General features: G+C 47.1%; 2 protein-coding genes and 10 non-coding genes across 13 annotated transcripts in view; 3 read left to right on the forward strand and 9 right to left on the reverse strand.

The window, feature by feature from the left end:
• The window catches only part of TRIM7 (tripartite motif containing 7), an 11,062-nt gene extending 737 nt beyond the window's left edge, over positions 1 to 10,325 (reverse strand). Inside the window, exons 1-8 of one of the 2 annotated variants that reach the window (XM_074530091.1) lie at positions 10,196 to 10,325; positions 7,678 to 8,104; positions 6,971 to 7,066; positions 5,596 to 5,826; positions 4,281 to 4,303; positions 3,677 to 3,792; positions 3,173 to 3,208; positions 1 to 880 (exon numbers count right to left, since the gene is read on the reverse strand). The exon at positions 1 to 880 is cut by the window's left edge and continues 737 nt beyond it. In XM_074530091.1, coding sequence (XP_074386192.1) covers positions 363 to 880; positions 3,173 to 3,208; positions 3,677 to 3,792; positions 4,281 to 4,303; positions 5,596 to 5,826; positions 6,971 to 7,066; positions 7,678 to 8,104; positions 10,196 to 10,224 — 1,476 coding nt within the window. In that variant the 5' untranslated portion in view covers positions 10,225 to 10,325 and the 3' untranslated portion in view covers positions 1 to 362. Of the gene's footprint in view, positions 881 to 3,172; positions 3,209 to 3,676; positions 3,793 to 4,280; positions 4,304 to 5,595; positions 5,827 to 6,970; positions 7,067 to 7,677; positions 8,105 to 9,923; positions 10,151 to 10,195 lie in introns of those variants that run through there. The other variant, XM_074530090.1, reaches the window with a different exon arrangement.
• A 2,822-nt stretch (positions 10,326 to 13,147) lies between these two features.
• Positions 13,148 to 13,220, reverse strand: TRNAK-CUU (transfer RNA lysine (anticodon CUU)). The gene has a single exon. It is a non-coding gene; the product is annotated as a tRNA-Lys (tRNA).
• Positions 13,221 to 14,735: 1,515 nt separating this feature from the next.
• On the reverse strand, positions 14,736 to 14,808 carry TRNAK-CUU (transfer RNA lysine (anticodon CUU)). Its single transcript has one exon. It is a non-coding gene; the product is annotated as a tRNA-Lys (tRNA).
• Positions 14,809 to 15,150: 342 nt separating this feature from the next.
• TRNAE-CUC (transfer RNA glutamic acid (anticodon CUC)) lies at positions 15,151 to 15,222 on the reverse strand. The gene has a single exon. It is a non-coding gene; the product is annotated as a tRNA-Glu (tRNA).
• A 1,495-nt stretch (positions 15,223 to 16,717) lies between these two features.
• TRNAV-AAC (transfer RNA valine (anticodon AAC)) lies at positions 16,718 to 16,790 on the reverse strand. Its single transcript has one exon. It is a non-coding gene; the product is annotated as a tRNA-Val (tRNA).
• Positions 16,791 to 17,208: 418 nt separating this feature from the next.
• Positions 17,209 to 17,281, reverse strand: TRNAV-CAC (transfer RNA valine (anticodon CAC)). Its single transcript has one exon. It is a non-coding gene; the product is annotated as a tRNA-Val (tRNA).
• Positions 17,282 to 18,106: 825 nt separating this feature from the next.
• On the forward strand, positions 18,107 to 18,178 carry TRNAE-UUC (transfer RNA glutamic acid (anticodon UUC)). The gene has a single exon. It is a non-coding gene; the product is annotated as a tRNA-Glu (tRNA).
• Positions 18,179 to 18,858: 680 nt separating this feature from the next.
• TRNAV-CAC (transfer RNA valine (anticodon CAC)) lies at positions 18,859 to 18,931 on the reverse strand. The gene has a single exon. It is a non-coding gene; the product is annotated as a tRNA-Val (tRNA).
• A 708-nt stretch (positions 18,932 to 19,639) lies between these two features.
• On the forward strand, positions 19,640 to 19,712 carry TRNAK-CUU (transfer RNA lysine (anticodon CUU)). The gene has a single exon. It is a non-coding gene; the product is annotated as a tRNA-Lys (tRNA).
• A 774-nt stretch (positions 19,713 to 20,486) lies between these two features.
• TRNAL-CAA (transfer RNA leucine (anticodon CAA)) lies at positions 20,487 to 20,590 on the forward strand. Its single transcript has 2 exons — positions 20,487 to 20,524; positions 20,545 to 20,590. It is a non-coding gene; the product is annotated as a tRNA-Leu (tRNA).
• Positions 20,591 to 21,113: 523 nt separating this feature from the next.
• On the reverse strand, positions 21,114 to 26,345 carry LOC141725808 (E3 ubiquitin-protein ligase TRIM39-like). Its single transcript, XM_074529839.1, has 6 exons — positions 25,914 to 26,345; positions 25,574 to 25,669; positions 24,617 to 24,847; positions 23,904 to 23,926; positions 23,033 to 23,148; positions 21,114 to 22,433 (listed from the first exon to the last, which is right to left on the reverse strand). Exons 1-6 carry the CDS (start codon positions 26,307 to 26,309, stop codon positions 21,919 to 21,921), a joined length of 1,377 nt encoding a protein of 458 aa, XP_074385940.1. The 5' UTR covers positions 26,310 to 26,345; the 3' UTR covers positions 21,114 to 21,918.
• Positions 21,255 to 21,326, reverse strand: TRNAE-CUC (transfer RNA glutamic acid (anticodon CUC)). Its single transcript has one exon. It is a non-coding gene; the product is annotated as a tRNA-Glu (tRNA).
• Positions 26,346 to 27,600: the final 1,255 nt, after the last annotated feature.

Raw genomic sequence — 27,600 nt, forward strand, 5'->3', positions numbered from 1 at the left:
CCTTGATTTGGTGACCACAGTCTTTGAGTTGGTGGCCACAGCCTCCAAGCTGGTGACCACAACCTTCCTTTAAGGCCACCACAATTTCTGGGCACTGCTGGACATCTCTCTGCTCCCACCTCGCCTGAAGACCTTCTCTGTGACACCCTCTCGACCACCTCCCTGCCCACCCCTCAGCCCATGTCCCTCCAAACCAGCCTGATTTGAGTCTTTTTGATCTCACCCAGGAGCCCGGGAGGGAGGGCTGGGAGTGCTCGGGCTCCTGAGCACCAAAATCAGTTGGAAAAGGGGTTCTGGAGATCCTTTTTCTCACTCTGGAGACGGGCAGGAGCAGGAAGAGGCTCGTCCCAGCCCGCGGCGCCTCAGGGACACAGCTTGATGTAGGTGACCGTGGAGCAGACGGAGAACAGGGGGAACACCTTCTCCTGGAAGGCCACGTTGAAGGTGAAGATGTGCTGCATGTTCTCGGCGTCGTAGAAGGAAACCTCCTCGCCCTCGTAGTCCAGGTAGACGCGGATGCGGCTCAGCTTGCGGCCGCCCAGGCACAGCGGCGTGCGCTGCGGCGACGTCACGGCCCAGTAGCGGCCCCCGTTCTGCTGCACGGCCCAGATGCCCTCCTCCGGGGAGAACTGGGTCAGCCCCTTCCTCCGGATGGATTCCTTGGCCACGCCGAAGGCCCAGCCGTCCGAGGGCCCCACCTCCACCTCCCAGTAGTGCCGCCCCGACTTGAAGCCTGTGGAGGCCAGGACGCGCGAGTTGGTGTCGAAGCGCTTGGGGTTGTCGGGCAGCTCCTGCTTCCTGCAGCCCATGCGGACGCTCTTGAGGTCGGCCGAGAGGATCAGCAGGTGGTTGGCTGAGTCGGGGTCCAGGGTCAGGTCCTCTGTTAGTGGGGACAGACGGCGGTCAGGGCTCAGAGAGGGTTTGGGCAGGGAAACGCACGGCTCAGTTTCTGGAGCCCAATAATCCCAACCTGGACCTCAATAAACCCAGCCTGGAGCTCAGTAATCCCAGCATGGAGCTCAATAAACCCAGCCTGGGCCTCAACAAACCCAGCCTGGGCCCCAACAAACCCAGCCTGGAGCTCAATAAACCCAGCCTGGAGCTCAATAAACCCAGCCTGGGCCTCAACAAACCCAGTCTGGAGCTCAATAAACCCAGCCTGGAGCTCAATAAACCCAGACTGGAGCTCAGTAATCCCAGCCTGGAGCTCAATAAACCCAGCCTGGGCCTCAACAAACCCAGCCTGGGCCCCAACAAACCCAGCCTGGAGCTCAATAAACCCAGACTGGAGCTCAGTAATCCCAGCCTGGAGCTCAATAAACCCAGCCCAAAAACCACACAGCCCACACTGACACCCCCCAAATCCCTCAAGGGGGGCTTTATCTCATGCAGTCTCTGGTGAGAAATGGGGTGACAAGGCCAACAGGAGAGGAGACAATGCCATAAAAGCACATGCAGATAATTCGCAGTTATCAACAGCAAAGATGATCAAGAATGGCTTTTTCCACATATATTGATTTTTTTTATCTTGCTTTCCAGTTTATCCACACACAGGTGAGCTCCGCACCCCCCGGCATCACAAATCTCAGAATTTTCACCCCCAAACCACCCCAAAAGCACCCAAATCCTTGTGGGAAGCCACGACCTGAGGGAATCTTTTCACCTGGAGTAGCCCAAAGCAAACATGCAAATGCAGCCTGGTCCCAACAGCTTTTGTTTCCCCTTTTCCAAACTCAGAGGAAGTGACCTCAAATTGTGGTTGTAGTCAGCAAAGTCATCACGAATCCGTGAGACACTTTGGGGGGAGTCTAAAATGGAGCAGGTGCCACACCATAAAAGGCCTTTGTGCTCTCCAAAATTCACAGGTTTAGGTCAGGAATTGGCATAAAAAATTCCCAAAAGAGACACAGTGGGATTGAAAACCTCAGAGCGCTTCGTAGAGGTGGGGAAAGTCAAAACAGGGACTGGGAAAGGCTGGGATCATTTTTCCTTCAAAGCTTAAACCCCAGGTTCCTCCTCAAAAGTGGCCCAAAAAATTGCATTTCCTGCATTTCCTGCATCTCCTGCATCAGAGACTGCAAATCCCACCAGCGAACCTGTGGGGAAATGGGGTGGAATGAGTCGATTTCATCCATGCCCAAGATTTTTTTTTAAATCTTTATTTTTTTAATCTTTTCTTGGTTTAATCTTTTTTTTTTTTGTTTGTTTGTTTTTATTGATTTAAAACACCTTTTAACAGGGTGTTTTCCTTCCTGGGGCATCTCCAGCTCCTGGAATTGTCAGGAATTGTCAGGACTTGGGTCTGAGGTTCAACCACAGCGAGTGACACCTCCGCACATGCACCCACCCCCCTGGGCATGCAGCAAGGGGCCTTTGGCTTTTCACTTGGATTTTCGTGTTTTCTGCCAAATTTAGGCATTTCCAGCCGGGTGCTGTTAGTCAGCAGAATCCTTGGAAAAGGTCCAGCCTGTGGGTTGTCCTCATTATAGGTCCCCGGGCTAGAGACCACAGGTTTAAAAGCAAAAACAATGAGATTTTTCTCCTGAAGACGCTGCTCAGGCCACCCTCCCACCAAGGGGATGGGGTTTGCCCCTCAAATTCATGACCTCTCCCATGAAAAGGAGTTAAATTCTTAATTAACTTTAAAAATGAGTTAAATTCTGCAGGGATTTAATTGGAATTCTTAAATAACTTAAGGAATTAACTGAATTCTGCAGGGGTTTAATTTGAATTCTTAAATAACTTCAGGAATTGACCAAATTCTGCTGGGATTTAACCCCTCTGAGGCCTCCATCCCAATTCCCTGGTGGAAGCAGGAGCCCAGCAGAGCAAATTTGGCAAAGTTGTGTCTCGGAGTGGCTTTTTTGGTCTGAAATCTGTGGGTTTGTTAAGTGCAAACAGGCAGAGAGGACCTGGCTGAGCTGTCAGATCCCCGGCGTCAGTTAGAAAAATCGGCTTTGGGCTCTGGAGCTGAGCAGGCAGGATCTGGAAATCATTGAGAGAGAAGAAATTAAGGAAAAAAAAAAAGAAAAAAGAAATCTAGAGTGTCTTTTCCTCTTTTTTTTTTTTTTTCTCCTTCCTTTTTTCCCCCTCTCTTTTGGCTTTGCAAAATACAACCACAATTTTGAGTCTTTGCTCTGGGTGCTATGTGTGAAATATCATCTTTTTTTACCTTTTTCACCTCTTCCCAGTTCATCCTGCAGGTTTTCTGAAAAGGAGAGAAGAGAGGGAAGTAAATGGGGACACAATTATTTGGTTTTTTCTCTCCTAGAGCTTCTCTTTTGGTGTATTTTACCTTTCCAGCTCTCTCAGCACCATCTAGTGGTTTCCTGCAAACCCAGGGCTTGGCTATCTTGAAATTAAATTTTTTATTGCACCAAAACTGATGCTCAAACTCCGATTTTTCCCCCCTTTTTTGCCCCATTTTGGTGCCCAGGAGCCCTGGAGCAGCAAGCCAGGCATTCCCACCCCGTGCCAGGAAAGGCCAGGGATATTTTTTATTTTAAATTTTTTATTTTATATGTTCGATTTTTTTATTTTATACTTGATATTTGATGTTTTATATTTTATATTTATTTTATATTATATATTTTATATTTTATATTTCATATTATTTTTATTTTTATTTCATAAATTTTAAAAATATATATATTTTAAAATTTTTTTTTCAACTCACCGCGGAATTTCTTCAAGACCTTCTCCAGGAGCACGGTTTTGAGGGAGAAGTTGCAGACATGCATCTTCATGTCGGTGCAGACAGGAACAGGCTTCTGGCACTTCACCTCATCGCTCCTGCCCAGGGAAAACGGCAAAAAAACGAGGAAATTGTGAATATTCCCCCATTTCCAGCCCCACTTTCCACCCATGCTCCTGTCCCATCCCACGCCGAGCACCTTCCTGGGATTTCATCCTTTTTGGGGTGAAAAAATCAGGATTTGGGTGTGGATTTTGGAGTGATGGGGGGGATGTTTTGGAGTGATCCCCTCCCCACCTCCAGGAGCTCCAATTCGATTTTAGAAATCGGTGGTGCCTGTGCTGGGGGAAATGTGTGTGAGCAAATGAGGGAATTTGGAGTTCTTGGTCTCACTTAATCCTTGAAAAAACCCACTGGCAGGAAAAGCACACTGTGAAAAATCAGATTTCCAGGGATCTGGAGGAGATCCAGGGCTCGAAGAGAGCGGGAGGGAAGTTCCACCCTGCCCGGGGCACCTGGATGGGGCACAGGGACCTCTGGACAGGGCTGGAAACCCAAAGGCAGCGGGGAAAGCAGAATTCCTCACCTGCTGATGATGCCCGTCACATCCTGGAAAGGAAAAACAAGAGAGATTGAGCACTGAGAGCCTGAATGAGGGATGTGGGACTCCAGGCAGCTCTTCAAAATGCAGTTTATTTTATACAAACTGTGTGTTATTGTACACAAAATGCACTTTATTGTACACAAAATGCAGTGGAGGCAATTTAAGCTTCAAATACGCTCAATAAAGTTATTTTCCCTCAGGCAGGGTGGATTGTGGAGGCAATTTAAGGTTCAATTACGCTCAATAAAATAAAATTGCAACACCGAAAACCGACAGCAAACCGAGCCATTATTTGCCTGTTCTGCCCTCAAAACCACATTCCAGAGCCCACACGAAGGCAGAGCCACCTCCCAGGGGCTGAAAAAAGGACCCTGCAGCCAGTCCAGAGCTGCTTTTTATAAAAAAAACCAACAATTGGGATTTTATTCCCAAGCTGCTTTTTAATAAAAACTGCCAATTGTTTTGCCCAAGCTGCTTTTTTTTTAATAAAATGCCGATTGTTGTTCCTGGGGTGAATTCCCACCCACAGCCAAGCCCTGAAAACTTCTGCAAATATTGACAGCGCCCAGGAGGCAGCCTGGCAGGGAATTTAACCCTGTGCAGGTCTGGGGCAGCTCCCTGGAAAAATCCTGGAAAAAAACCCTGGGAAAACCTCTGGAAAAAAAACCCTGGAAAAATCACTGGGAAAATCCCTGGAGAAAGTTGTGGGAAAACATGGGAAAAAAAATCAGGAAAAATCCCTGGAAAAACACAGGAAAAATACCTGGAAAAATCCCTGGAGAAAGCTCTGGGAAAACACAGGAAAAAATCGGGGAAAATCCCTGGAAAAACACAGGAAAAAACCCTGGAAAACTTCTGGAAAAACACAAGAAAAAAACCTGGAAAACCTCTGGAAAAACACAGGAGGAAAAAAAAATCATTACAGTTGAAGAGAACATGATTTCCCAGGGTGTTCCTCGGTCAGAGAGGGCTTGGGGCACACGGGCACCTCCTTGCACCTTCCACTCGTTAAAAGCAGAATAAAAAAAGGACTTTTGCCCCCAAACCACCTTTATAGGATCCATAAACACAAACCAAGGGCTTGGGGGTGCTAGTAAAGTTCCAGATAAGTTCATGTTGGAAGAAAAATCATTAAAATCAAAGAGAACATTCTGTTCCTCAGCCAGAGAGGTCTTGGGGCACTCAGGCACCTCCTTGCACCTTCCACTCGTTAAAAGCAGAATAAAAAAAGGACTTTTGCCCCCAAAAAGCCATTGAAAAATGAGGAATTAACTGTGACCCAGAGCTGGCATCTCACCTTGAGGAACTCCAGCATGGGCTGCTGGATTTTCTCCTCCAGCTCGGCGATGAGCTTGTTGAGCAGCGTGATCTCCCTGGAGAGGTCGGTGATGTTCTCGTTCTGCCTCCGGGAGATGTTCTTCTCCATCTTCTCCAGCTGCCCCAGCAGGATGTGCTCCTGGTCGTGCAGGAACTGCCGCAGCCGCTCGAAGTCTGAGAGCAGCTTCTGCCGCTCGCCCTCGATGGTTTTCTGGGGTAACATACGGCAAAAAAAGGAAAAAAGGGGTTTTCAGGAGAGGGGTCTGGAGGTGGAGCTGAAGCTCCAGCCTGGTGAGACTGGGAGTCCTCCTTTGGGAAGGAAATTATGAAAAATGCAAATTATATGGCTCTACACAGATATTTACTGCATGTATTTTGACACAGATATTTACTGTATGTGTTTTGTTGTGTTGATCAGTGGTGCTGTATTCACATTTTAATAGTGTGGTAAATGGAGTTTTGTGGTTAAAAGGTAACTTTTGTAGTTAAAACAGGAATTGTGTCTGTGGGATATTTTTTTTTTTTAAGAAAAGAATGAGGTACTGGCACCCGACAGTAGCCACAGGACACCGAAATCTTCCAGAGAAATAGAATTTATTGCTCCATTATCAGAAGAAATTAACTTCTTCCTCCCTAGCTCAGCCCTGAAAATGCCGTTTAGGATTAAGAGGAAGAAGCTGACACTGACCAGACAAAATTCTGTGTTTGAATGGAATTTATGCATCACTAATGAGGTGTATGAATATTCAACAGGCTGCTGTTTTTAAGGGTTAATCCTCTGTTAACGTGCGTCCTTTTTTGGACTTATTTTGGCCAGAAAGAGGCACCCTGACTGTTCATAACTCTTTGTTTTTATTGTCTCATATTGTCCTAATCCAAATTATCCAAATTATTATCACTCTAATTATATTAATTATTTTATAACCATTTTATTACTATTAAACTTTTAAAATATTAAAAACCAAGTGACTGGTATTTTTCACAGCGAGGAATCACAGGGAGCAGCATTCCCGGACAAAAACCTTGGGAAGCAGCGCCAGGATCTCTCAAAAATCACCTTTCTTGGGGGTTGATGGCCTGGGAGAGGAATTATTTTCATTGGGCTGGGTTTTTTCCCCTTCTGCTTCCACAGGGGTGATGCGCTGAGGAAGAGGAAGGGTGGAGCAGAGCCAGGGGCCAGCCGAGCTCCCGAGATACTCCAGAGAATTCCGAGATATTCCAGCACCATCCCCGAGGGCTGCTGAGGCTCTGGCTCATGGTGGCGGGGCAGGAGAATGGGGAAAACCTCCCATTTTCCGTTTTGTGGAACATTCACCCCCCTCCAGGCTTCCCCACCGCCCCAAAGCAGGACCCACCAGCAGCTCCTGGGTTTTTTTATCATCGTTCACTTTGAACTCCAGCAGCTCCTGCCGCTCCTTCCGCAGGAAATCCAAGCGCGCCTGGATTTTCTCCTGGGAACAACAAAAAAAAAGAGGATTTGCCGGTTTTTCGTCCCCCTGCCCGCGGGGTTTGCTCGGTGCCGGGTGGGATGGGGAGGGAGGAAAACACGGGATGCGCTGGCCGGGAAATCCAGAACCTCCAGAACCTCCCCAAAAAACAGAAAAGGAGATAAACTCGGGATGCGATAGCCGGGAAATCCCCGCGGCGGCCCCAGGACCACCAGAACCTCCCCAAAAAACAGGGTCGGAGCGTGCCGGGGGCAGGACGTGCCCTGCTCCCTTCGGCAAAGGTCAGCCCGGCTTTAATCTGCTTGGCTCATCTCTGGACGCTCTCCAGCCCCCAGAGAGCGGCGGCTGTTCGTCTGTCAGTCGCGGCTGTTTGTCTGTCCGCCGCTCCCTCACCCGGCGAGGTGAATCCACCCCAAAAACCCGGGCCAGGTGCGCACACCCAGGCGGGACAGCTCTCCCAGAAGTTTTTGGGAGGCTGGGAAGCTCTCCCGGTCTTTCGGGAGGACGGGAAGCTCTCCCAGCTCTTCGGGAGGCAAAGCCGGGTGGCAGCGCGGGGTGGCAGCGCGGGGACAAGCGCGGCTCGCACGCACGGGCAGACGGACGGACGGACGGACCTTGTACTCCTCGGAAGCCTCATCCACGGGCACCACGGCGTGCGGGCGGTGCTCGCGGGACCGGTCGCACACCACGCAGATGCTCCTGCGGTCGTCCTTGCAGTAGAGCTTGAGCGCCTCGCGGTGCTTGGGGCACAGCCCGTCCTCCTCCGCTCCCTTGGCCCCGCGCTGCGCGAACTGGCTGATGATTTCGGACATGTTCGCCAGCTGCCGGTTGGGGCGGAAATTTTTGTTCTGGAAGACCTCGCGGCACTGCGGGCACGGGAAATCCATCTCCAGGTCCTTCCAGCTCTTGACGATGCACGCCCGGCAGAAGTTGTGGCCGCACTCGATGGACACGGGGTCCTTGAAGAACTCCAGGCACACGGAGCAAGTGGCCTCGTCCTGGAGGTTGCCGGGCAGGAACACGGCTGCCATGGCCTCTCTCCTGCGGGGCAGGAAGGGTTTCAGCGCGGCTGGAAGGGCAGCGCTGGCACCCGGCCCCGGGGGCGGTGCTGGGCCCGGAGCGCGGCCACTGCCCGGGGTCACTCCCTCCGTGTCCGGTTTCGCCAGCCCGGGGACCGGACCTCGGCTCTGGGGGGCACGCAGGAAAGCGGGGACGCTCCTCAGAAATCCTGACCTTCCTGGTTTTTTTTGGGTGTTATTTTAGTTTTTTTCCTTTTATTTTGCTTTTTTTGCTTGGGGTGTTTTTGTGGTTTTTTGTTTGTTGGTTTGGGGTTTTTTTGGTTTTTTTTTCAGCAGGGAGGTAGTAAGACGATCCCCTTTTGGGATCTTTTTGGGATCCAAAAATTCCCCAAAACGTTTGGGGATCCCTTCCCGTTCGGGGGTGCCCTGGATGGAGCTGATTTATGGCCGAGCCGGTGCCGATTCCGAGCCCTGGGGCCGGCGAGGAGCAGCTGCTCCAGGCTGTGGTCCAGGAACCATCTGAGCCCTCGTTAAAATCCAGTTTCGGCCCTGAAACTCCAGCGGGGGACTCAGATGACCTGGTTGAGCTCCAGGGCTCATCGGGGGCCATAAAAAGCAACAGGAGAAAGGGAATACAGGAGGATGCAGAGCCCTTATCGAGATCTGTGTGTGAATTTCCCAAATCCATAAAGATCAAGCTCAGGACTGGGGTCCTGCACCACAAAATAAAGTAGCCTTGGCCTTCCGGAAATATTTTGTGCAGATTTGGAGGCCCTGCATTAAATGGGACTGATAATTAATTTTTCTTTTTCCAGGGCTGAGGATGCAAAGCCCTTATCAAGATCTATGCGTGAATTTCCCAAATCCACAAAGATCAAGCACAGGACTGGGGTCCTGAATCTCAAAATAAAATAGCCTTGGCCTTCCAGAAATATTTTGTGCAGGTTTGGAGGCCGTGGGAATGGTAATTAGAATAAATATTAAATAATTAATTTTTTTTCCAGGGCTGGGGTTGTCAGTAACATCGTGGTTTCCACTTTTCCACCGAGTTCTTGTCAGGGCAAACTGGGACAGGAGGGAGAGATGGTCACCCGGTTACTGAGGGGTTTCAAATTACCACAGACTGGGAAATGTGGAATCCTCTGGAGAGCGATTTGTCTCCTCCTAATGAGGACCTGAAATCAGACCCAGTGATCCATAAATTCTGATTTGAAAGCCAGCCCTTGCTGATCCAAAACCTCCGAGTCGGGATTTTGGCCACATCTGGAGCTGGGGGGGGAGATAAATCCCAGTTCCAGAGGTTCTGCTGGAGGAATTAATGAGCAAAACCAGAGCTGGAATTGTCCTGCAGAGCTTTGCCACCTCTGTTTATCTGCCCCTTCTCATGTATTTATATAATGTTATATTTTTATATATTTATATATAAAAATATCACTCCCTGTGGAAGGGGAATTCACCCTCTCCTACCTCCCGTATATAATTTTATATTTGTATATATTTATATATATTTATATCACTCCCTATGGAAGGGGTATTCACTCTGTCCCACCTCCTGTATATAATTTTATATTTGTATGTATTGATATATATTTATATCAGTATTTATATATATTTATATCACTCCGTATGGAAGAGGAATTCACTCTCTCCTACCTCCCATATATAATTTTACATTTTTACATATTCATATATATTTATATCCCTCCCTATGGAAAGGGAATTTGCCCTCTCCCACCTCCCGTTTCTTTCGATCTGTAAATAAATACCAGAGGGACAAGGGGCAGAGCGACAAGCGACAGAGGCACAGGCGCATCCCCAGCCCTCCCCGTGTCCCCGCGTACCTTGGAGCGGACGCGTCGGGCCGGGTCTCCCTCCCGAGCCGCCCCGGTCCCGGCGGGTTTTGGCCCGGCACGGCTCGGGACGCGGCCAGCTGCGCCGCCAGCCGCGTGGCGGCGGGGTCCCAGCGGGACGGGGTCCGCGGCAGCCGCTGCCCCGGGCAGCGCCGCAGGAGCCCGGCCGCGGCCGCCGCCGCCTCGGACATGGCTGGGGCTGCGGCTCCTCGGTGCCCCATTTGTCCCCTCTTGTCACCGCCACCCCCTCCCGTGTCACTTACCATTCCCTGCCCTCCCCCATCGCTGCCATCCTGGGCACCCACGGAGGATTTTCCCTCCTCCTCCTCCTCTTCTTCCTCCTCCTTCCCGGCTCTGCCGCTCCGCTCCGCGCCAAAGTTGTCGGTGCCAAAGTTTCTCGCGTTTCCATCCACCTGTCCCCAAGGCCGGAGCTTCTCCGCGGACTTTTTAACTCTTTCCAGGAACCTCATCCCTCCTTCCAAGGCGAAGGGACGAAAAGTTTGCATCTCTCTTGCCAATAAGGTGAAAAAAGTATTAATCTCGCTGGGCAAATTTGGGGCAAAAGGGCAGGGGAGTCTCCTGTGGGGCGCGTCCCACCTGCCACAGGTGCGTTCGTTAGGTAGGAAGAGCCTGGGAGATCAAAAGAGGCAGGAGGAGGGGGGAAATGAAATGTAAATACATCCGTAAATATATGGATTGATTGATGGATATCCAAAAATATCCGTAAATATATGGATTAATTAATGTCTACTGGACACCCCCCCCCCTTTATTTCCCCTGGCTCCCAGCTGATGCTGCTCTCCCAAAATTCCCAGCCCTGCCCTGGAGGGAAAATAAATAAAACCCAGGACGAGAGCAGGGGGAAGCTCCTTGGCTCGCCCTTGGGCTTTGGGTGTCGGGATCGTGTTCCGGGCCGCCAGCTGCTCCCGGACCATCGGGAATGCCGAGCCCGGAGAGCTGGAAACAAGGACACGAGCCAGATCCAGCCCTGCCAGTGCCGAGCCTGAGGGTTTATTTTAGACCTGAGACTAAATCAGGGCCCATTTGAAAGCGAAAATATTAACAGTACAGAACTGTGTGGGCTAGATTTTTTTAATGGTAATGTCTTTTTTCATAAGGGTTTGAGCATGAATAGTTGGCTTGCAAATCAATAAAAATGTTGACAGGTACAGGAAGGAAAGGAAAAGAAAACCAGAAATGGAATGTCATGTGTTTCTGTAAGACTCGCTGTGGAAATTTAGATCAAAGGAAAAAAACAGTGTACACTAATTTTGGGCTTACGCTTTCTACTCAACACCTTCATCAGGTGAGAGTTTTGCAGAATTTTTTTTTTGTTTATTTCTTAGCTTGCACAGTCTCGATGAGCATCAAGAAACAAGGGATGCTCGTAGCAAAAGAGGCTCAGTTTTTCTACTGAGAATAATTTCAAACGCAAGACAACGTTCTTTAAAGAATTAGGGCTAGGGTTAGGGCTAGGGTTTAGGGCTAGGATGGGTAGCAGCGATATTCTGGAGCAAAAGCAGTCATTAAAAATGCAGACAAAAAGGGTATTTTTGTGATTTTCTTTCGCAAATAGCGTTCTGGAGGGAATTGTGAGGTGAACGAGCCCTCATTTTTGCCCCTGGCGATTGCAGCCCCGGGTCAGATCAGCTCGAGGCGCCCCCGAACCGCGGTCCCGCCCCAGGGCGGGTCAGTCCCGGCGCTCCTCGCCCCACTCCTCGTTGCACAGGTCGGTCTCGCAGCAGGAGTAGCGGGAGCTCAGCCGGGACTCGGCGTCCGACGCCCGCTCCCGGCCGCAGTTCAGGGCCGAGGTGCAGCCCTGCTGGTAGTAAAGGGTCATCTTACCTGCGGGGGGGACGAGAAAAAGAAAAATACGTGGAAATCGGATTTTTGGAGCTTTGGGGAGAAGCCGAGCTTTGAAATGTACCCCCAAATTAAGGCAAAGATTGGTTTAATTAGGAGAAAAAGAAAATCAGAAAATAAAAGGAAGAAATCTCCGTGATGCATCCACGGAGACAACCCCTGCCCCCCAGGGAGAGTCTCCCCTTGGCTTAAAAATTACTTTTTGAAAGTTTTTTGGTCCTTTTGAACCTCTCAGCGGGGAAGGAGAGGGTGAGGAAGAGGCCAAGGAGAAGCTGCCTGCAAACCAGGTGGATTTGGGTTAATAAAAGGGAAAAATATCAGATTTCGGTGAACTATGGGATAAAACCAGGGAAGGAGAGGGTGGGTAAAGCCCAAGGAGAAGCTCCCTGCAAACCAGGTGGATTTGGGTAAATAAAAGGGGAAAGATCCGATTTGGGCGAGCAAAGGGATAAAACAAGGGAAGCAAAGAGCGGGGACAGCCCCGGGGACGCACCCAGGGAGGTTTTGATGAGCGCACACTTCTCCCGGCGCTCGCAGCTCGTCACGTTGGCGCCCCGCAGGCAGCCCACCAAGGGGATCTTGTACTTGCACAGGTGGCACCGGAGAGCCTCGGCTGCGGCAGAGGGGGGAAAACGGGATGAATTTTGGGGAAAACCTGGGCAGAATCCGTTAAATCTGATTTGTTCTCCGCTCACCGGCTCCGAGGCACAGGAGGAGGCTCAGCCCCAGCAGGAGCAGCTTCGTGGTGGGAAAGGTTCGGGATTCCATCGGCTCCGTGGGGGGAGAAGGGCTCGGGAATTCAGGAATTCAGCTCTGGGATGAGTTCCACTCCCTGGAATGAGAACGGCTCAAGAATTCAGGTCTGGGATGAGAAGGGCTCAGGAATTCAGCCCTGGAATTAATTCTGCTCTCTAGAATGAGAACAGTTCCAGAATCCAGCTCTGGGATGAGAAGGGTTCAGGAATTCAGCCCTGGAATTCAGGAATTCAGCTCTGGGATTCCCTCGGGGCTCAGTCCTGGGATATCCCACCTGGGATAGGGTGGGAAAAAAAAATCCCAAAACAACAGCGGCAAAACCCTCCCGGTTCTTTTGTTTTGTGCCTCTTGGGGCAGAAGGAACAGAGAAAAGCTTGGTTTTCCTCCTGAGATAACCCCAAAAAAAGGAAGTCTGGGGAATTGTGGAGATTTTAGTGGTTTTGGTTGCAGGGAATAAAATGATGTAATGAGGAAAAAAGCGCTTTATTGCCAAAGGCGCTCGGCAGCGCCTACAGCTGAACCCGAACCAGGATTTGGGTAAAGAAGAAGAGAAAAAGGTCAGATTTGGGTGAACGAAGGGGTAAAAAAGACAGTGCCGCCCAACGTGGGGCTCGAACCCACGACCCTGAGATTAAGAGTCTCATGCTCTACCGACTGAGCTAGCCGGGCTCCTGGAAACCGGCGTTTTCACTATTTTTTTACTAAAATTAAAAGCTTCATTTGACTTCTGTAAAATGCTTATTTATTTAAAAATTAAACCGGTTTCTTTTTCAAAAAACATTAAATTAAGCCTAAGAAACATAAAAGTAAAGAATATAAAACAATATGAAAATAATAAATATATCTTTATGTGCTAAAATATATTTTATGTATTTATTTACTCATTAGAATAGACGGTGTATTTATATATTTTATATGGATTTATACATAAATTAGACACCATATAATACATTTGTTCACCTATTTATGTATTATTATTTATACATTATTTTAAGAAATATATTTTAGATATATAAAAGCATACTAAAATAAAAGCATATATATAACATATTTTATATTTTAAAAATATATTTAAAATAGATTTTTAAAATATATATTTTATATATATTTATTATATAAAATATATTTTTATTAGTCATAAAATCAATTTTAATTGAATACATTATTTTAAAAGTATATATTTTAGCTATATAAAAGCATATTAAAAATATATATATAAAATCTTTTATATATTAAAAAAAATTGGTCATAAAAGTAAAAATCCCTGCTTCTTTACAAGTTCGAGGAGATGCTGGGATGATGCCGATGGACACGGAGCGCACAAGGAGAACTCCAAAAGCCCCCGAAAACCCCCCAAAAGGCGGTGCCTCACCCAGCCGAGCGCTCCACGGGGCTCCCGGGGCCGCCGCCCCGAGCCCCCTTTATCCCCGCGCTGCCCTCGGGGCCTGAACGACCCCGAATCCGGGGAACAATGCGGGGAACACCTGGACAAACACCCGGACAGACACCTGGACAAACACCCGGACACGGCCCCCACTCCCTTTGTCCCCTCTCTGTCTCCGCGTCCCAAAAAACCTCCAAAATTTGGGAACTCAACTGCAAATCCCGCACGGATTTTGGGGAGACGGGGATGCAGCCGGAGCCTCCCGGGATGCCCTGTGGGGTCTTAATTAGCGGCAGGGATAATTATCCGGTGATTAATGCCCTGTCTGGCTGCTCCGGGCTGTTCCCGAGGCCTTTGGGGCCGGTCCTGTCCCGATGTTTGTGCAGCTGCCCGGGCGTGAAATTCCTGGTGTCGGTCCAAATCCTGATTTTTGGGCTCGAATCCGCATTTTTGGGTCCCAAGCCCTCCTTTTTGGGGCTCAAATCCCGAAATTTCTGAGTCCCAAACCACCCCCCCCCCCATCCCAATCTTTCCGAGCGTGAAATTCCTGGTGCCAGTCCAACACGTCCTATTTTAAAAAATTACTATACAATTAATAATAAGAAGAATAGTTTAAGAAATTTAAAAGAAATAATTAAATACGAATTAAAAAATTAAACACTAAAATAAATTAAGGAAAGGAGTAATAGTTTTAAAATAATATAATACCTAAATGTTAAAATGTATGACTTTTGGGTACAGAAATAGGAAAACAACTGTAAATGTATGACTTTTGGGTACAGAAATAGGAAAACAACTGTCGCCCAACGTGGGGCTCGAACCCACGACCCTGAGATTAAGAGTCTCATGCTCTACCGACTGAGCTAGCCGGGCTCGTGGTGACAGTTTGAGGCTGCTGCTTCTGTGTACACAAATCCGAACAAAAAAATTCAAGATTTTTCAGGAATCTGGGCAGAGGACGCGGCCCCTCATGCTGCCGTGAAGTTAAAATCTTAATTTTTATTTAAAAAAGAAAAAACTATATGAATAAGTGTTTTTTAATTTTCTTTTTTTACTGCTCAATAAAAGACGGACCCTGGGCAGGTGGAAGGGGACGTCTGGCGGGAGAGGCACAAAAAGAGAAGAAGTGGGATAATTTTGAGGTTAGGAGATGTTAAATCCTGGAAAGGATTTTGAAAAACACAAAGAAGTGGGTTTTTTGGACAAAAATAACACTTCCCTGACCGGGAATCGAACCCGGGCCGCGGCGGTGAGAGCGCCGAATCCTAACCACTAGACCACCAGGGAGACGGCGAAAAATGCCCTGGCCTCGTAAACACAACTAAAATAAAAGATTTTTGGTTTAAATTTGCTGAAAATAGGGTCTCTGGGCCTTTTCACCCCTTTTTTTTCTCACCATCCGAAAGCTAAAATCTCCCCGATTTAACCCAAACCATTCCTGGCTTCTCCCCAGCGCCTTCTCAGCCACCTGGGAGCACAGGAATTACCCCAAAAAATCCATTTTTACCCCCATTTGGGACACTCTGTTCCGAACTAAACCAGAACTGTGCAGTTTTCGCCATTTTCCCAATTTTGGACTCATCCCCATGCTTTTCATACTGGGGGAAGCACCCCAGAATCCATGAAAAAATCAGATTTTGGGCATTCCAGCAGCTCCAGAAATCTGAAGGAGCTGTGGGTGAACGGATTGGACAAATTCTTGGGTTACACGAGAATTATTAACCATTTTGCTCATTTTTTTCCCCAATTTTTCCCAGCACACAGATAAAGAAATACCAGCCTAGATCCGGCCACAGAAACGGGAATAAAACCAGAGGAGGATGAGGGGGGTGAATTCCAGCAGAAAAAAAGCCCGAATGTTTTGGAATAATGGGAAATTCGGAGCCAAAAGCTCCGACAAAAGCGGGAGGGAACGCGCTGGACGCAATTTGGGAGTTTTGGCCTCAATTCCAGGTCAAGTCCCGAGAACAAACAGCTCCATGCAGGAGCAGGAACGCGTGACTGCAGCGCCGCCTCCTCCTCCTCTCCCTCTCCACACAATTCCTTTTTTTGTTTGTTTTTTGCTAGGGGGGGGGGATTTTTGGGTGGTTTTCTTTATTTTTTGGGGTTTCTTTGTGGGTTTCTTGGGGTTTTGGGGGGTTTTTTTGTGTGTTTTTAGTTTTTTAATTTATTTTTAGGTTTTTTGTTTGTTTGTTTGGGGTTTTTGGGTTGGTTTTTTTTTGTTTTTTTTGTTTTTTGTTTTTTGGTATGGTTTGGTGTTTTGGGGGTGGGTTTTGGGGGTCTTTTCTTTTCTTTTCTTTTCTTTTTCTTTTCTTTTCTTTCTTTTATTTTCTTTTTCTTTTCTTTTTTTTTTTTCATGGAGCTTGTCCATTTTTTAATGAATTTTCTCCCAAAATTTCCGTGGAGAAGGGAGCTTGGTTTTCCAGCACATTGGGATCACACTTGTGGGTGCAAAACTGAAGAATTTCTGGATTTGAAAAACTTAAAAGTTCAAATTTCCGGTGATGGAGAAAATGGGAATTATCTCTGCCTGTGCCTGTGATTATTTGACTTTTTTAGTAGATGGAAATGGGAATTATCCCTTCCTGTGCCTTTAGTAATTTGATTTTTTTTTATTAATTTCCCCTCTGGGAAACAGACACAAGAAACGATGCAAGCAAAGGAAGAGGGGAGCAAAGCTGCGAGCCTACAAAGCAGCTCAGAAATTCCCCAAAATCACCCCAAAATTAAACCCCAGCTGGCGAGGGGCTGAAAAGGGGAGTAAATTCCCCCAAAACAAAGGTGTTTCTGCCTGGTTTCGAACCAGGGACCTTTCGCGTGTTAGGCGAACGTGATAACCACTACACTACAGAAACGTGGTCGCTACCGCTGTTGGAAAAAAAATTCGTGGAAATTAGCAAAAAAAAAAAGTTATTTTTCCTTTTATTGGCAATTTTGTCTACATCCCTTGTCCCTTTTTTTCTTCCTTGCTTTGAGGTTTTTTCCCCCAAAACCGCCCAGATTTGAGTCACCAGAGAAGGAATTAGGGAATTAAAACCATTTCAGACACCCCAAAATGCAGAAATGTCGAGGACAAGGTTTGTTCATTCCAGTTGACCAAATCCGACAGGAATCTCTTGGAATTCTGGTTTATAATTTGTGTGCCCCACAGATCGACCCCGATCCTATAAAGTCCGGAAAATTAAGGAGGTTAAAAAAAAAAAAAAAAAAAAAAAAAAAAAGTACTACAAAAACAAAACCAAACCTAAAAATACACCCCAAAAAGCAACTAGCTGTTTCTGCCCGGTTTCGAACCGGGGACCTTTCGCGTGTGAGGCGAACGTGATAACCACTACACTACAGAAACGCCGATAGCAAATGGGTTTGCGTTTTTCCCCCAATTTCAAGTACCCAAAGTCCCTGGGGCTGCTCCTGAATATTTCCAAATCCAGGGGGAAAACCTCCGCTCCTGGCTTTGGATTTCTTTATCGCTTTTTAACAATTCCCTTAGAGCTTTTAATTCATTTCCTTATCGCTTTTCATTCTTTTTTTTTTACAATTTTAATTCCTTTATCCCTTTTAATTCCAGTTGCCTTTGTGAAGGGCGTAAATAAATTGCAAAAAACCCCAACCCCCCCCACAAAATAGCCTCAAAATCGGTGGATTTTGTCGGATTCCAAACCAGGGAGATTTCACGTGAAATCACGGACATTTGGGGCACCCCGAGGTTAAAATTTATGATTTTTAAAGAATTTTGTCATTTTTAGAAAATTTTTCCTGATCAGGAATCAGGGCCACGGAGGTGAAAATGATGGAGCCTCACTATTAGACCACTAGGGAAGGCAATTTTAAGATAAATCTTATTGTTTAAATTAATTTTGCTGTTGCTACTTTTATTTAATATATTTTATCGTTTTTATCGCTCTCCTGTTTTTGATTGATTCGCTTATTGTCTTGAATTATTATTTGGGAGGGGATTTTAAAATAAAATCCAATTAATTTAAAATTTAATTCATTTAAAATTCAATTTTATTAATTTTAAATTAATTTTGAGCTTTCAATGATTTTTCTTATTTTTGATTCTTACCACGCCAGGAGCGAAGTGCCCTGAGGCCGATGAGAAAAGCAGATTTGGGGCGTTTGGTTGGATAATAAATATCAGTGTAAATGGTCAAAATGGGACGAAATCAGCTCCCTGGTGGTCTAGTGGTCAGGATTCGGCGCTTTCACCGCCGCGGCCCGGGTTCGATTCCCGGTCAGGGAACAAACGCTCAAAATTTTCCTTAAAAATTAAAATTCCTCAATTTCGGCTGAATTTGTCCCTTTTGAAAGGAAGCAGCCACCCCAAATCCATGGGATTTTAAGGCATGTCAGCGATTCCTGGGCGAATCATATTTCCAGGTTTTCCTGGGAGTGAAATTGTGGAGATGTCGATTTGTGCGCAGGGAAAATATTTATTTATTAATAAATAAACTTTAACATTTAAAGTTTTACACTTTTATTTCTATATAAACTTTATATTTATATAAATAAAAAATTTAATATTATAAATTTATGTATAAACTATATATCTATATAAATATAAAGTTTATATAGAAATAAAATATATACAATAAATAAAAATAAAAATATGAATGAAATAATAACATTATAATATAAATATAATAGTATAATATAGTATAGTATAGTATGGTATGGTATGGTATGGTATGGTATGGTATGGTATGGTATAGTATAGTATAGTATAGTATATACATATATAAATTAAAATAAACCAGTTCTGAGTTATAAACACGGATTTTTACCAGGGAATGGAGTAAAATTTAAACATTTTGGTGCTATAAATGCACCTAATTTTATTTTTTTATTTTGCCGGCATCGCCGTGAAGGAATTTCGAGCAATGTAGAGGCACGAAAACAATTTAAAAGTAGTACCTTTGGTGCTGTTTCTGCCCGGTTTCGAACCGGGGACCTTTCGCGTGTGAGGCGAACGTGATAACCACTACACTACAGAAACGCGCCATGTCCCTACCTGCGACCCTACTGCCATCAAAACCCAAAATATAAACCTAAAGAAAACTAAATTAAACGAACAAACAAACAAACAAACTCAAAAAAACTCCAAACAAAATCCCAACCCAGAAAAATAGAACACAAAAAACCAAAAACCCCCCAAAAAAATCCTCAAAAAAACCCCAACCCCTTCCAAAAAAAACACAAAACAAGCAAAAAAAACCCAAACAAAATCCCCCCCAAAAAAACAACAAAAACCCTCCAAAAATAAAAAAGCCACCAAATCCCCCCAAAACAACAACAAAAAATAAACCAAACAAAAAAACCAACAAGCCTCCCCTCAAGAAAACCCCCAAAAACAAAACATAAAAATAAAAAAAAAAAGAAAACCCCAAAAAAATCCACCGCCCCCCCCGAACAAAAAACGCCCAAAAAATACCCCAAAAAATCCCTTTTCCCTCAGAATCCCGCCAATTTCCAGGCAGCTCCGCCGCCCTCAGAGGGGATTTGTCCCCGCCCGGAAGTTTTTAAGGACGGATTCGGATCGCCGAGGGGGAATTGGCAGAAAACAGAAAATCCAAAAATTGCCGGGAGGCAGAGATTTTTTTTCAGCCTTTGTCGCCCTAAAAGGATCTGTCTGCTGGGGAGCTCCGGGGAAAACGGGTGGAAATTTTATGATTATTAAAATAAGTAGAGCAAAGGAAACGTAGCAGCCCGGCTAGCTCAGTCGGTAGAGCATGAGACTCTTAATCTCAGGGTCGTGGGTTCGAGCCCCACGTTGGGCGCTTACTTTTCCATTTTCTTCCCCTTCATCACCTAAATTTTATTATTTCTTTTTTTATTGTAGTTTTTAAATTATTCTAATTTCCAAATTATTGCTATTTTTTTAATTCTTCTCCTTACTTTATTATTCCCTACTTATTTTTAATTGCAATTTTTTAAAGTCATTATCCCAGGTTTTATTATTTCCTTCTCCTTAATGTCATTCCTCCTTTTTGAAATCATTGTTCCTTTTCCGAATCCTTTTTGCTTTGTAAATTATTGTTCCTTTTAAACTATAATATCATATCATATCATATCATATCACAATAAAGGGCTATAACTATAACATAATAATAATAATAATAATAATAATAATAATAATAATAATAATAATAATAATAATAATAATAATAATAATAGTTGTAATCATCATCTTCGTTCCTTCTAAAATAATAATAATTAGTATTAGTATTAGTATTAGCATTAGTATGCCAGGTTTCCCTGGTCTTATTCTGTGAGAATGATTGTTCCTTTCAGAAATCATTATTGCATTTTAAAATCCTTTCCCCTCAACAACTGCTCCTTTTAAAATTATTATTTCTTTCTACTTTTAACAATCATTATTATTCTGTTTTTAATAATTATCCTTTATTAGTATTTTAAAAGTCCCCACAAAGCAGCAGAAAAAAAAAAAAAAGGTAAAACCAAACCGGCCCCTCCACCATAAAAAAAAAAAAAAAAAAAAAAAAAAAAAAAACACCTCCACGTTTTGCTCTGTTTTGCCCCTATTTCTCGCCGTCAGGATGGCCGAGTGGTCTAAGGCGCCAGACTCAAGGACTCTCCTTCCCTCGGGATTTCTGGTCTCCTCATGGAGGCGTGGGTTCAAATCCCACTCCTGACAGCGCGGGGGTTTCTTTTAAAAAACTGTTTTAAAAATACCCCTTTTTCCTGCTATGCTTTCCCTTTTTTCAAATGATAATTCCTTTATAAATCATTATTTCAGTTTGTAAATTGTTATTTCCCTTTTAAAATCATTATTCCCATTTTCAAAGCATTAACCTCCTTCTAAAACTTATTTTTCTGTCTCTGATATTACTATTCCTTTTCCAACTATTATCCCTCTTTTTAAAAGCATTCATCCCCTTTTCTCAAATTATTATTCCGTTTATCGAGTGATCCTTTTTCGAATTTCCCCGCTCTTTTCCATATTGTTGCACTTTTTAAAATTTTTGAAATTGCTCTTTGTAAATAATCCTAATGCAAAATAAACAATTGACTCCTCTATAATGGGCATTAATTAATTTCAGTATTCAACTGCAATTAGTTTAGCACAGCTAGCAAACGCCTTTCTTATAAACGTTATGAAAAAAAATACAATAAGCATTATTGTTTATTTATTTATGTATTTATTTATTCATTGCTAGGTAACAGAAGGCGCTGGGACAGGAGGAAGGGGACGAGGCACAAAAAAAGAGGAGAAAAGGAGTGTTTGGGAGTTAGGACATGTTTAAATATCAGTAGATTTTTCCAAAAAATGACTTTCTAGCGCAAAGTATAAAAGCATATTCCCTGACCGGGAATCGAACCCGGGCCGCGGCGGTGAGAGCGCCGAATCCTAACCACTAGACCACCAGGGAGCTGCGATAAACGCCTTATCGCCCATAAGACGACCTAGACACAAGATTTTTGGGTTGAATTCACTAAAAATGGGGGTCTCTGTGCATTTTCTCCCTTTTTATTTCTCACTCCCAAATGGTAAAAGCCTCTCAGAACCCTCGGACCAACATTTCTCTGAATTCTCCTTGCAGGAAAATGGAGATGATGGAAATGATGGAAAAAAATTATCGAGAAATGATGGAGAAATGAGGGAGAAAATTGTGCAGAAATGAGGGAGAAAATTTCAGAGAAATTATGGAGAAATTATGGAGAAATTATGGAGAAAATGATCGAGGAATTATGGAGAAATGATTGAGAAAATGATGGAGGAAATTATGAAGAAATGATGGAGAAAATAATCGAGAAATAATGGAAATGATGGGAAAATGATGGGAAAATGATGGAGAAATTATGGAGAAAATTATGGAGAATATGATCAAGAAACTATGGAGAAAATGATGGAGAAATGACGGAGAAATTACGGAAATTATGAAGGAATTATGGAGAAGCAATGTAAAAAATGCAATTTCCCACCCAAACCCCCTCTCAGCTGCGTACCCCACCTCGGGGGGCTCAGGGGCTCAGCCTGAAGCAGCACCCCCTGCCCAGGCACAGCAGGGGCAGCAGCTCCTCACCCCCAAACCTCGCCGCGGGGTACGCGAACATCGGCAGCTCCCTCTGCACATCGAAAAACGCCACGCGCCCGCCCTCATAGTCCAGGTAGACCCCAACCACCTCGGGGGCCTCAGGGAGGGCGATGGGGACACTGGGGGACGTCAGAGCCTGGCACTGGCTGCCACACTGCCCCACGGCCCAGATCCCCCGCTCGGGCTTGACGCTGACCCGGCCCTTCCTGGCCACGGAGGCCTTGGCCACGCCGAGGGCCCAGGCCGAGCCCTGGCACACCTGGACCTCCCAGTAGTGGCGGCCGCAGGTGAACCCCTCGCGGGCCAGCACACAGCGGGACGAGTCGAAGCGTTTGGGGTGGTCGGGGACGGATCTGCGGGCGTCGTCCCAGCGGACGCATCGCCCATCCTCGGACAGGGCCAGGCGGGGATGGGCGGTGTCGGGGTCCAGCGTCAGGCTGACTGCAGAGGGAGAGAGACAGGGCTGGGGTCTGGCCCCTCCAGAGATTTGGGGTGGGTTGTGCCACCTTTGGGGTGGGGTTGTGCCACTTTTGGAGTGGGTTTGTGCCACTTTTCCCCATCTGGGAGGCTCCAGGGGTGGTTTGATGACCACACGTTAGTGGGTTAGGCTTAGGCTTTGATTTAGGCTGAGGGTTAGGGCAGAAAAGCCAACATAGGGAGAAAATGATGGAGAAAATGATGGAGAAAAGATGGAGAAATTACGGAGAAAATAATGGAGAAATTATACCGAAATTATGGGAGAAAATGATTGAGAAATGATGGAGAAAATTATGGAGAAATTATGGAGTAAATGATGGAGAAATTATACCAAAATTATGGTGAAATGGAGAAATTATGGAGAAATTATGGAGAAATTATGGAGAAATTATGGAAAAATGAGGCTCTGGAGTGTGGGGGTTTTGCTGTCATTTGGGGCTGTCCCATGGCTCCCCTTTCTGAAGTTTCCACGTGGGAATATCTGGAATTTCCGCCTTTGAGGGGTGATTTCCAAAGGTGGTACTGACACAGCGCCCACCCCCCTTTCCCTGCTCCCTCCCTACCTTGGAATTTCTTCAGCATCTCCTTGAGGGTGACATTTTCCTGGGGCAGCCCTGTGGGTTCCTCTGCCAGCTCTGCTGAGGTCTCCACCTGCTCTGGGGCACTCTGCTCCTCCAGCCTGGAAACCAGAAAAATAATTTTTCCACAAAGATTTGGAATGGTGGGACTGGAGAGGCAGCTGGGAAGGCTTGAAAGGCCCGTTCTGACCCAAACCATCTCAAATTTCCACAATTTTATAACTCCCTTCCTGTCAGGTTTTGGCATCTCCAGTAAGTTTTCGGGATCTGCTCCTCCATGGAGAACATTTTCTGACCCAGCCATGGCTGATGAACCTCTGGATGGTGAAGATTTTTTACCAGTGGAAATTAGGGAATAAAAACAATTTTCTTTGTCCGCTTTCCTCCTTCCCACCCCCAGTCTGGAGGGGACACAATCAGATCTGTTAAGGGTGTAAAATTCTAATTCCCAAAATTCTAATTCCCTCAGAATTTAACCCTTTTAGATCCGGATCCCTGTTTTTGAGGAGGAAAATCCCATCCGTCCAGGATCAGCCAGGTTTTCACAGATCAGAGAGCAGCCACAGCAGAACTGGAGGTTCCTTCATCCCCTGAAGGTACCTGATCCCGATCTCCACCATCCTAACTGGACTTTTGTGGTGTCCCAGCTCTGTCCTGTGTCCATCTCAGGGGGTTTTGGGGTTCCTTCACCCCTCTGAAGGTACCTGACCCCGGTCTCCACCATCCTAACTGGACTTTGGTGGTGTCCCAGCCGTGTCCTGTGTCCATCTCACACAGGTCAAGGGGTGTTGGGGGTTTTGGGGTCCACCAAAGCCAAACAAGAACACGTCGGGAACGCAGGCGAGGAGCCACAAACCTGCTCAGGATGTCTCTGCTGTCCTGCAGAGGAGAGACAGACACACAGACAGACAAACAGACAGACGGACGGACAGGTCAGGGCGGAGCCAGCCTGGGGTGAGCAGCCAGGGAGGGCTCCGGGGTGACCCTGGGGGATTCTGGATCTGCGGGAATGCAGGTGAGGCAGCTCTGATAAGCACTTGGGTTATCGGCATCATCGCCCCGCCCAGAGTGGGCGTGGCGGCTGCTAATTAGCATCTCTGCTCATTTGAATGTTTGGCTGTATGAATATATGAGTGTTTGGATATTTGAATGTTTGGCTGTTTAAATGTTCGGGTGTTTGAATGATTGGGTGTTTACATATTTGGATATTTGAAAGCTTGTTTGTTTGAATGTTTGGCTGTTTGAAAATCTGGGTATTTGAATATATGGGTGTTTGGATGTTTGGCTGTTTAAATGTTTGGATATTTGAAAATTTGGATGTTTGAATGTTTGGCTGTTTGGGTGTCTAAATGTTTGGATATTTGGATATTTGAATGTTTGGATTTTTGAAAGTTTGGCTGCTCAAATGTTTGGCTGTTTAGCCAAAGGATTTTTTATATCTCCAGGCTGGAGAAGCACAGCCCAGTGGAAGGTGCGTTTGTTGTGGCTCTGTGAGGCCCCTTCCTGCCCAAACCTGGGATTCTCTGGGTTTTCCAAGGCTCGGGATTTGGTGTTTCGGTGGCTCCTCACCTGCAGCAGCTCCCAGGGCGGCTGCCGGCACTTTTCCTCCAGCTCCTGGATCTGGCGTCCCACGGAGGAGATGCGCTCCGAGAGGCGGCCGACGCTCTCCTCCCGCCTGCGCTCGATGTCCCGCTCCAGCTGCGCCAGCCGGGCCAGGAGGAGCCGCTCCTGCCCCTCCAGGAGCTGCTGCAGCTCCCGGACCCGGCACCGGAGCCGCCGCCGCTCCGCCGCCACCCGCTCCTGCCACGGGAACACCGCAGGGGCTGGGACGGGGCTGGGAGGGAGGGAAACGCCAGCGGGGTGGGCTTGGAAGGGGATTTATCCGCGCCAGGGTTCTTGCAAAGCATGGGGAGTATCCACAGAATTTTAAATAATTTTTTTAATTACATACATATGTGTATATATATATATATATAATGTATATATATTATGTTATGCTATGTTATATATAAAATATATATTATATATTTTACATTATATGTAGTTTATATACAATATATAAATATATATTTATATATATATATATATGTGGTTTTTTGTTTGTTTGTTTTTGGGGTTTTTTGGGGGTTTTTTTTCTGCCATTTCTAGGCGGCGATTGCTGGGAAAGCGTTTTCCCATGGCCCGTAAACTTTGCACCCAAAAAAGGCTCCGGACCTTTGGACGAGGGAAGGTGCAAAATAAACCCATAAACAGATTAGTCAGTGTTAGAGATCAGGGAAAAGGAAAGCAAGGCAAAAAAAGAAAGATGCAACTGGGGTGATTCCCGTTTTTCTGGGGAATCTGGGGATGTGCCCCACCTGTGAGCACATGGAAAGAGGCAAAAATCCTGGGAAAAATCCAGGTTTGGATTGGATACCTGAACTCGGGGGGGGGGGGGAAATTTCCTCGCCGTGAGGGCGGCGGAGGGCACAGGTGTGCCCAGGTGTGCCCAGGTGTGCCCGCAGGGACAAGGGAAGGGTCACCCACCAGCAGCTCCGAGCTCTTCCCTTCCTCCGCCGCTTTCTGCCCCAGCATCTTCTCTCTCCGGTCCCTGAGGATCTGCGCGTGAGCCTGGAATTTCTCCTGAGAGAAGGAAAAACACCAACACCGGCTCGGTGCCTTTCCCTCCATCCGGGGGAGAAGCACCAACACCGGCTCGGTGCCTTTCCCTCCATCCGGCCATACCGGGAGGGCGGGGCGGGCGGGGATGGGGGCGGCTGTCACCCAGCGGGCGGAAAGCGCAGAAATCCCGACTTTTGCAAGGAAAACCACGCTCACCTGGCCTCCCTCTCCTCCCTCATCCCCAGGAACACCTGAACATCCCCACCTTGTGCTCCTCCGCCGCCTCCTCGATGGGCACGGCGGCGTGCAGCCGGTGCTCCGGGGAGCGGCGGCACTCGCGGCACACCGGGCTCTGCTCCTCCTCGCAGAACAGCTTCAGCGCCTCGCCGTGCTTCGGGCAGAGCCGCTCCCCGTCGCGGGCCCGGCCGCGGAGGCTGAGGCGCTGCGCGATGCGGATGATGCCGGCCAGCTCCGCGTTGGGTCTCAGGCTGCGCTCCGGGGCCGCCTCCCGGCAGCGCGGGCACGCGAAGCTGTCCCGGCAGCTCTGCCAGCAGCGCTCGATGCACGCCCGGCAGAAGTTGTGCCCGCAGTGGATGGACACGGGCTCCTGGAAGAGCCCGAGGCACAGCGGGCACGAGGCTTCGGCGCGGAGCTCGGCCATGGCCGCGCCGCCGGCACCGGACCGGTTCGGCCTCGGTTCCGCCTGGGTTCCGCCTGGGTTCCGCCCCGGTTCTGCCTGGGTTCCGCCTCGGTTCCGCCCCGGTTCCGCCCCGGTTCCGCCTCGGTTCCGCCCCGGTTCCTCTTCAGGTCCGCCTCGGTTCCGCCCCGGTTCCGCCTCGGTTCCGCCCCGGTTCCGCCTCCCCCGGGGCCGCGGCGGCTCCGCTTCCTGCCGGTGTCCCGGGATGAGAGCGGGAGCAGATCGGCTGCGCTGCCGAGATGAGCCGGGCTCGGCGCCTGGCGTGGCGCGGGTGGTTTGGTACTGCGGTTAATACCGGGCTTAGCACCGGTTTGGCGCTGCGGCTAATACCGGGCTTAGCACCGGGGTTAATACCGGGTTTGACGCCGGCTTGTTTGGGGCTAATACCAGGCTTGGCGCCGGAATTGACACCTCTGTGCCAGCAAACTTAGCACCGGCCGGGCTTAGCACCGGCTCGTTTGGTACCAGGTCTAATACCGGGCTTGGCACCAGGTTCATTCATCAATTACCGGCTTGGTTGGAATCCACCCTCAGCCCCTTCTTCGCTCCTTTCTCCCCCAAAAAACACCCAGGGAAAGCGCGAGGCCGCCCCAGGCCTCCCCTCGAGGTCTGAACCAGGAACCAGCCTGGTTTCGCTGCTTTCAATGTATTTATTTTTAATTTACTCATCGATAAATTTAATTTACATTCGTGTTTAATTTATTGATTCTCTTCTAGTTGATTAATTGAAGGGCAGTTCATGATTGAGGCCGTGGGGACAGAGCTTGGAGCAATCCTTGGCTCATCCTTTGCTGCTCATTCCCGATTGTTCAGAATTCCCAAATTCCCCATTTTTCAGCACTCCACCCCCCCCCCCACCCCTACGTGTGCAGCTACAGCACCTTTATTAAAAAATAATTTTATTGCTCCTTTCACTTCTCCTTTTTCACAGGAAATCGCTTCTCTCACGGCTCGGGGCTGACCACAGACCTTCCTATTTTAAATTTTATTTTTAACTTTCATTTTTTTCCAGTAGCCCCCCCTGACAAGTGCAGAAGCCACCGGAACTCAGGGCTGGTACCGAAGCGATGATTTTTTTTTTTCTTTTTTTTATTGAGGAAATCGGTCAAAAACTCACCCGCCGTTAATTCTGTGAGAGAGTTTTTTGGGGGTTCTGGGTTTTCCGGTGCTCGGAACATTCAGACTGAAACCTGGGGGGCGGCTTGGTGCTGAAAACACCTTTTTATTTTATTTTATTTTATTTTATTTTATTTTA

This window comes from Zonotrichia albicollis, chromosome 31 (genome assembly GCF_047830755.1).
Source record: "Zonotrichia albicollis isolate bZonAlb1 chromosome 31, bZonAlb1.hap1, whole genome shotgun sequence".
NCBI classification, from domain to species: Eukaryota; Metazoa; Chordata; class Aves; order Passeriformes; family Passerellidae; genus Zonotrichia; species Zonotrichia albicollis.

Bases quoted from the DNA above. Each gene is read 5' to 3' on its own strand.
- LOC141725808 (XM_074529839.1), bottom strand. From the start codon at position 26,309: ATGGCCGAGCTCCGCGCCGAAGCCTCGTGCCCGCTGTGCCTCGGGCTC. The intron at 25,670-25,913 runs GTGGGGATGTTC...TCCTTCTCTCAG, and splicing joins AGGCGGCGGAGGAGCACAAG to GAGAAATTCCAGGCTCACGC. The intron at 22,434-23,032 runs GTAGGGAGGGAG...CTCCCTCTGCAG, and splicing joins GATGCTGAAGAAATTCCAAG to TCAGCCTGACGCTGGACCCC.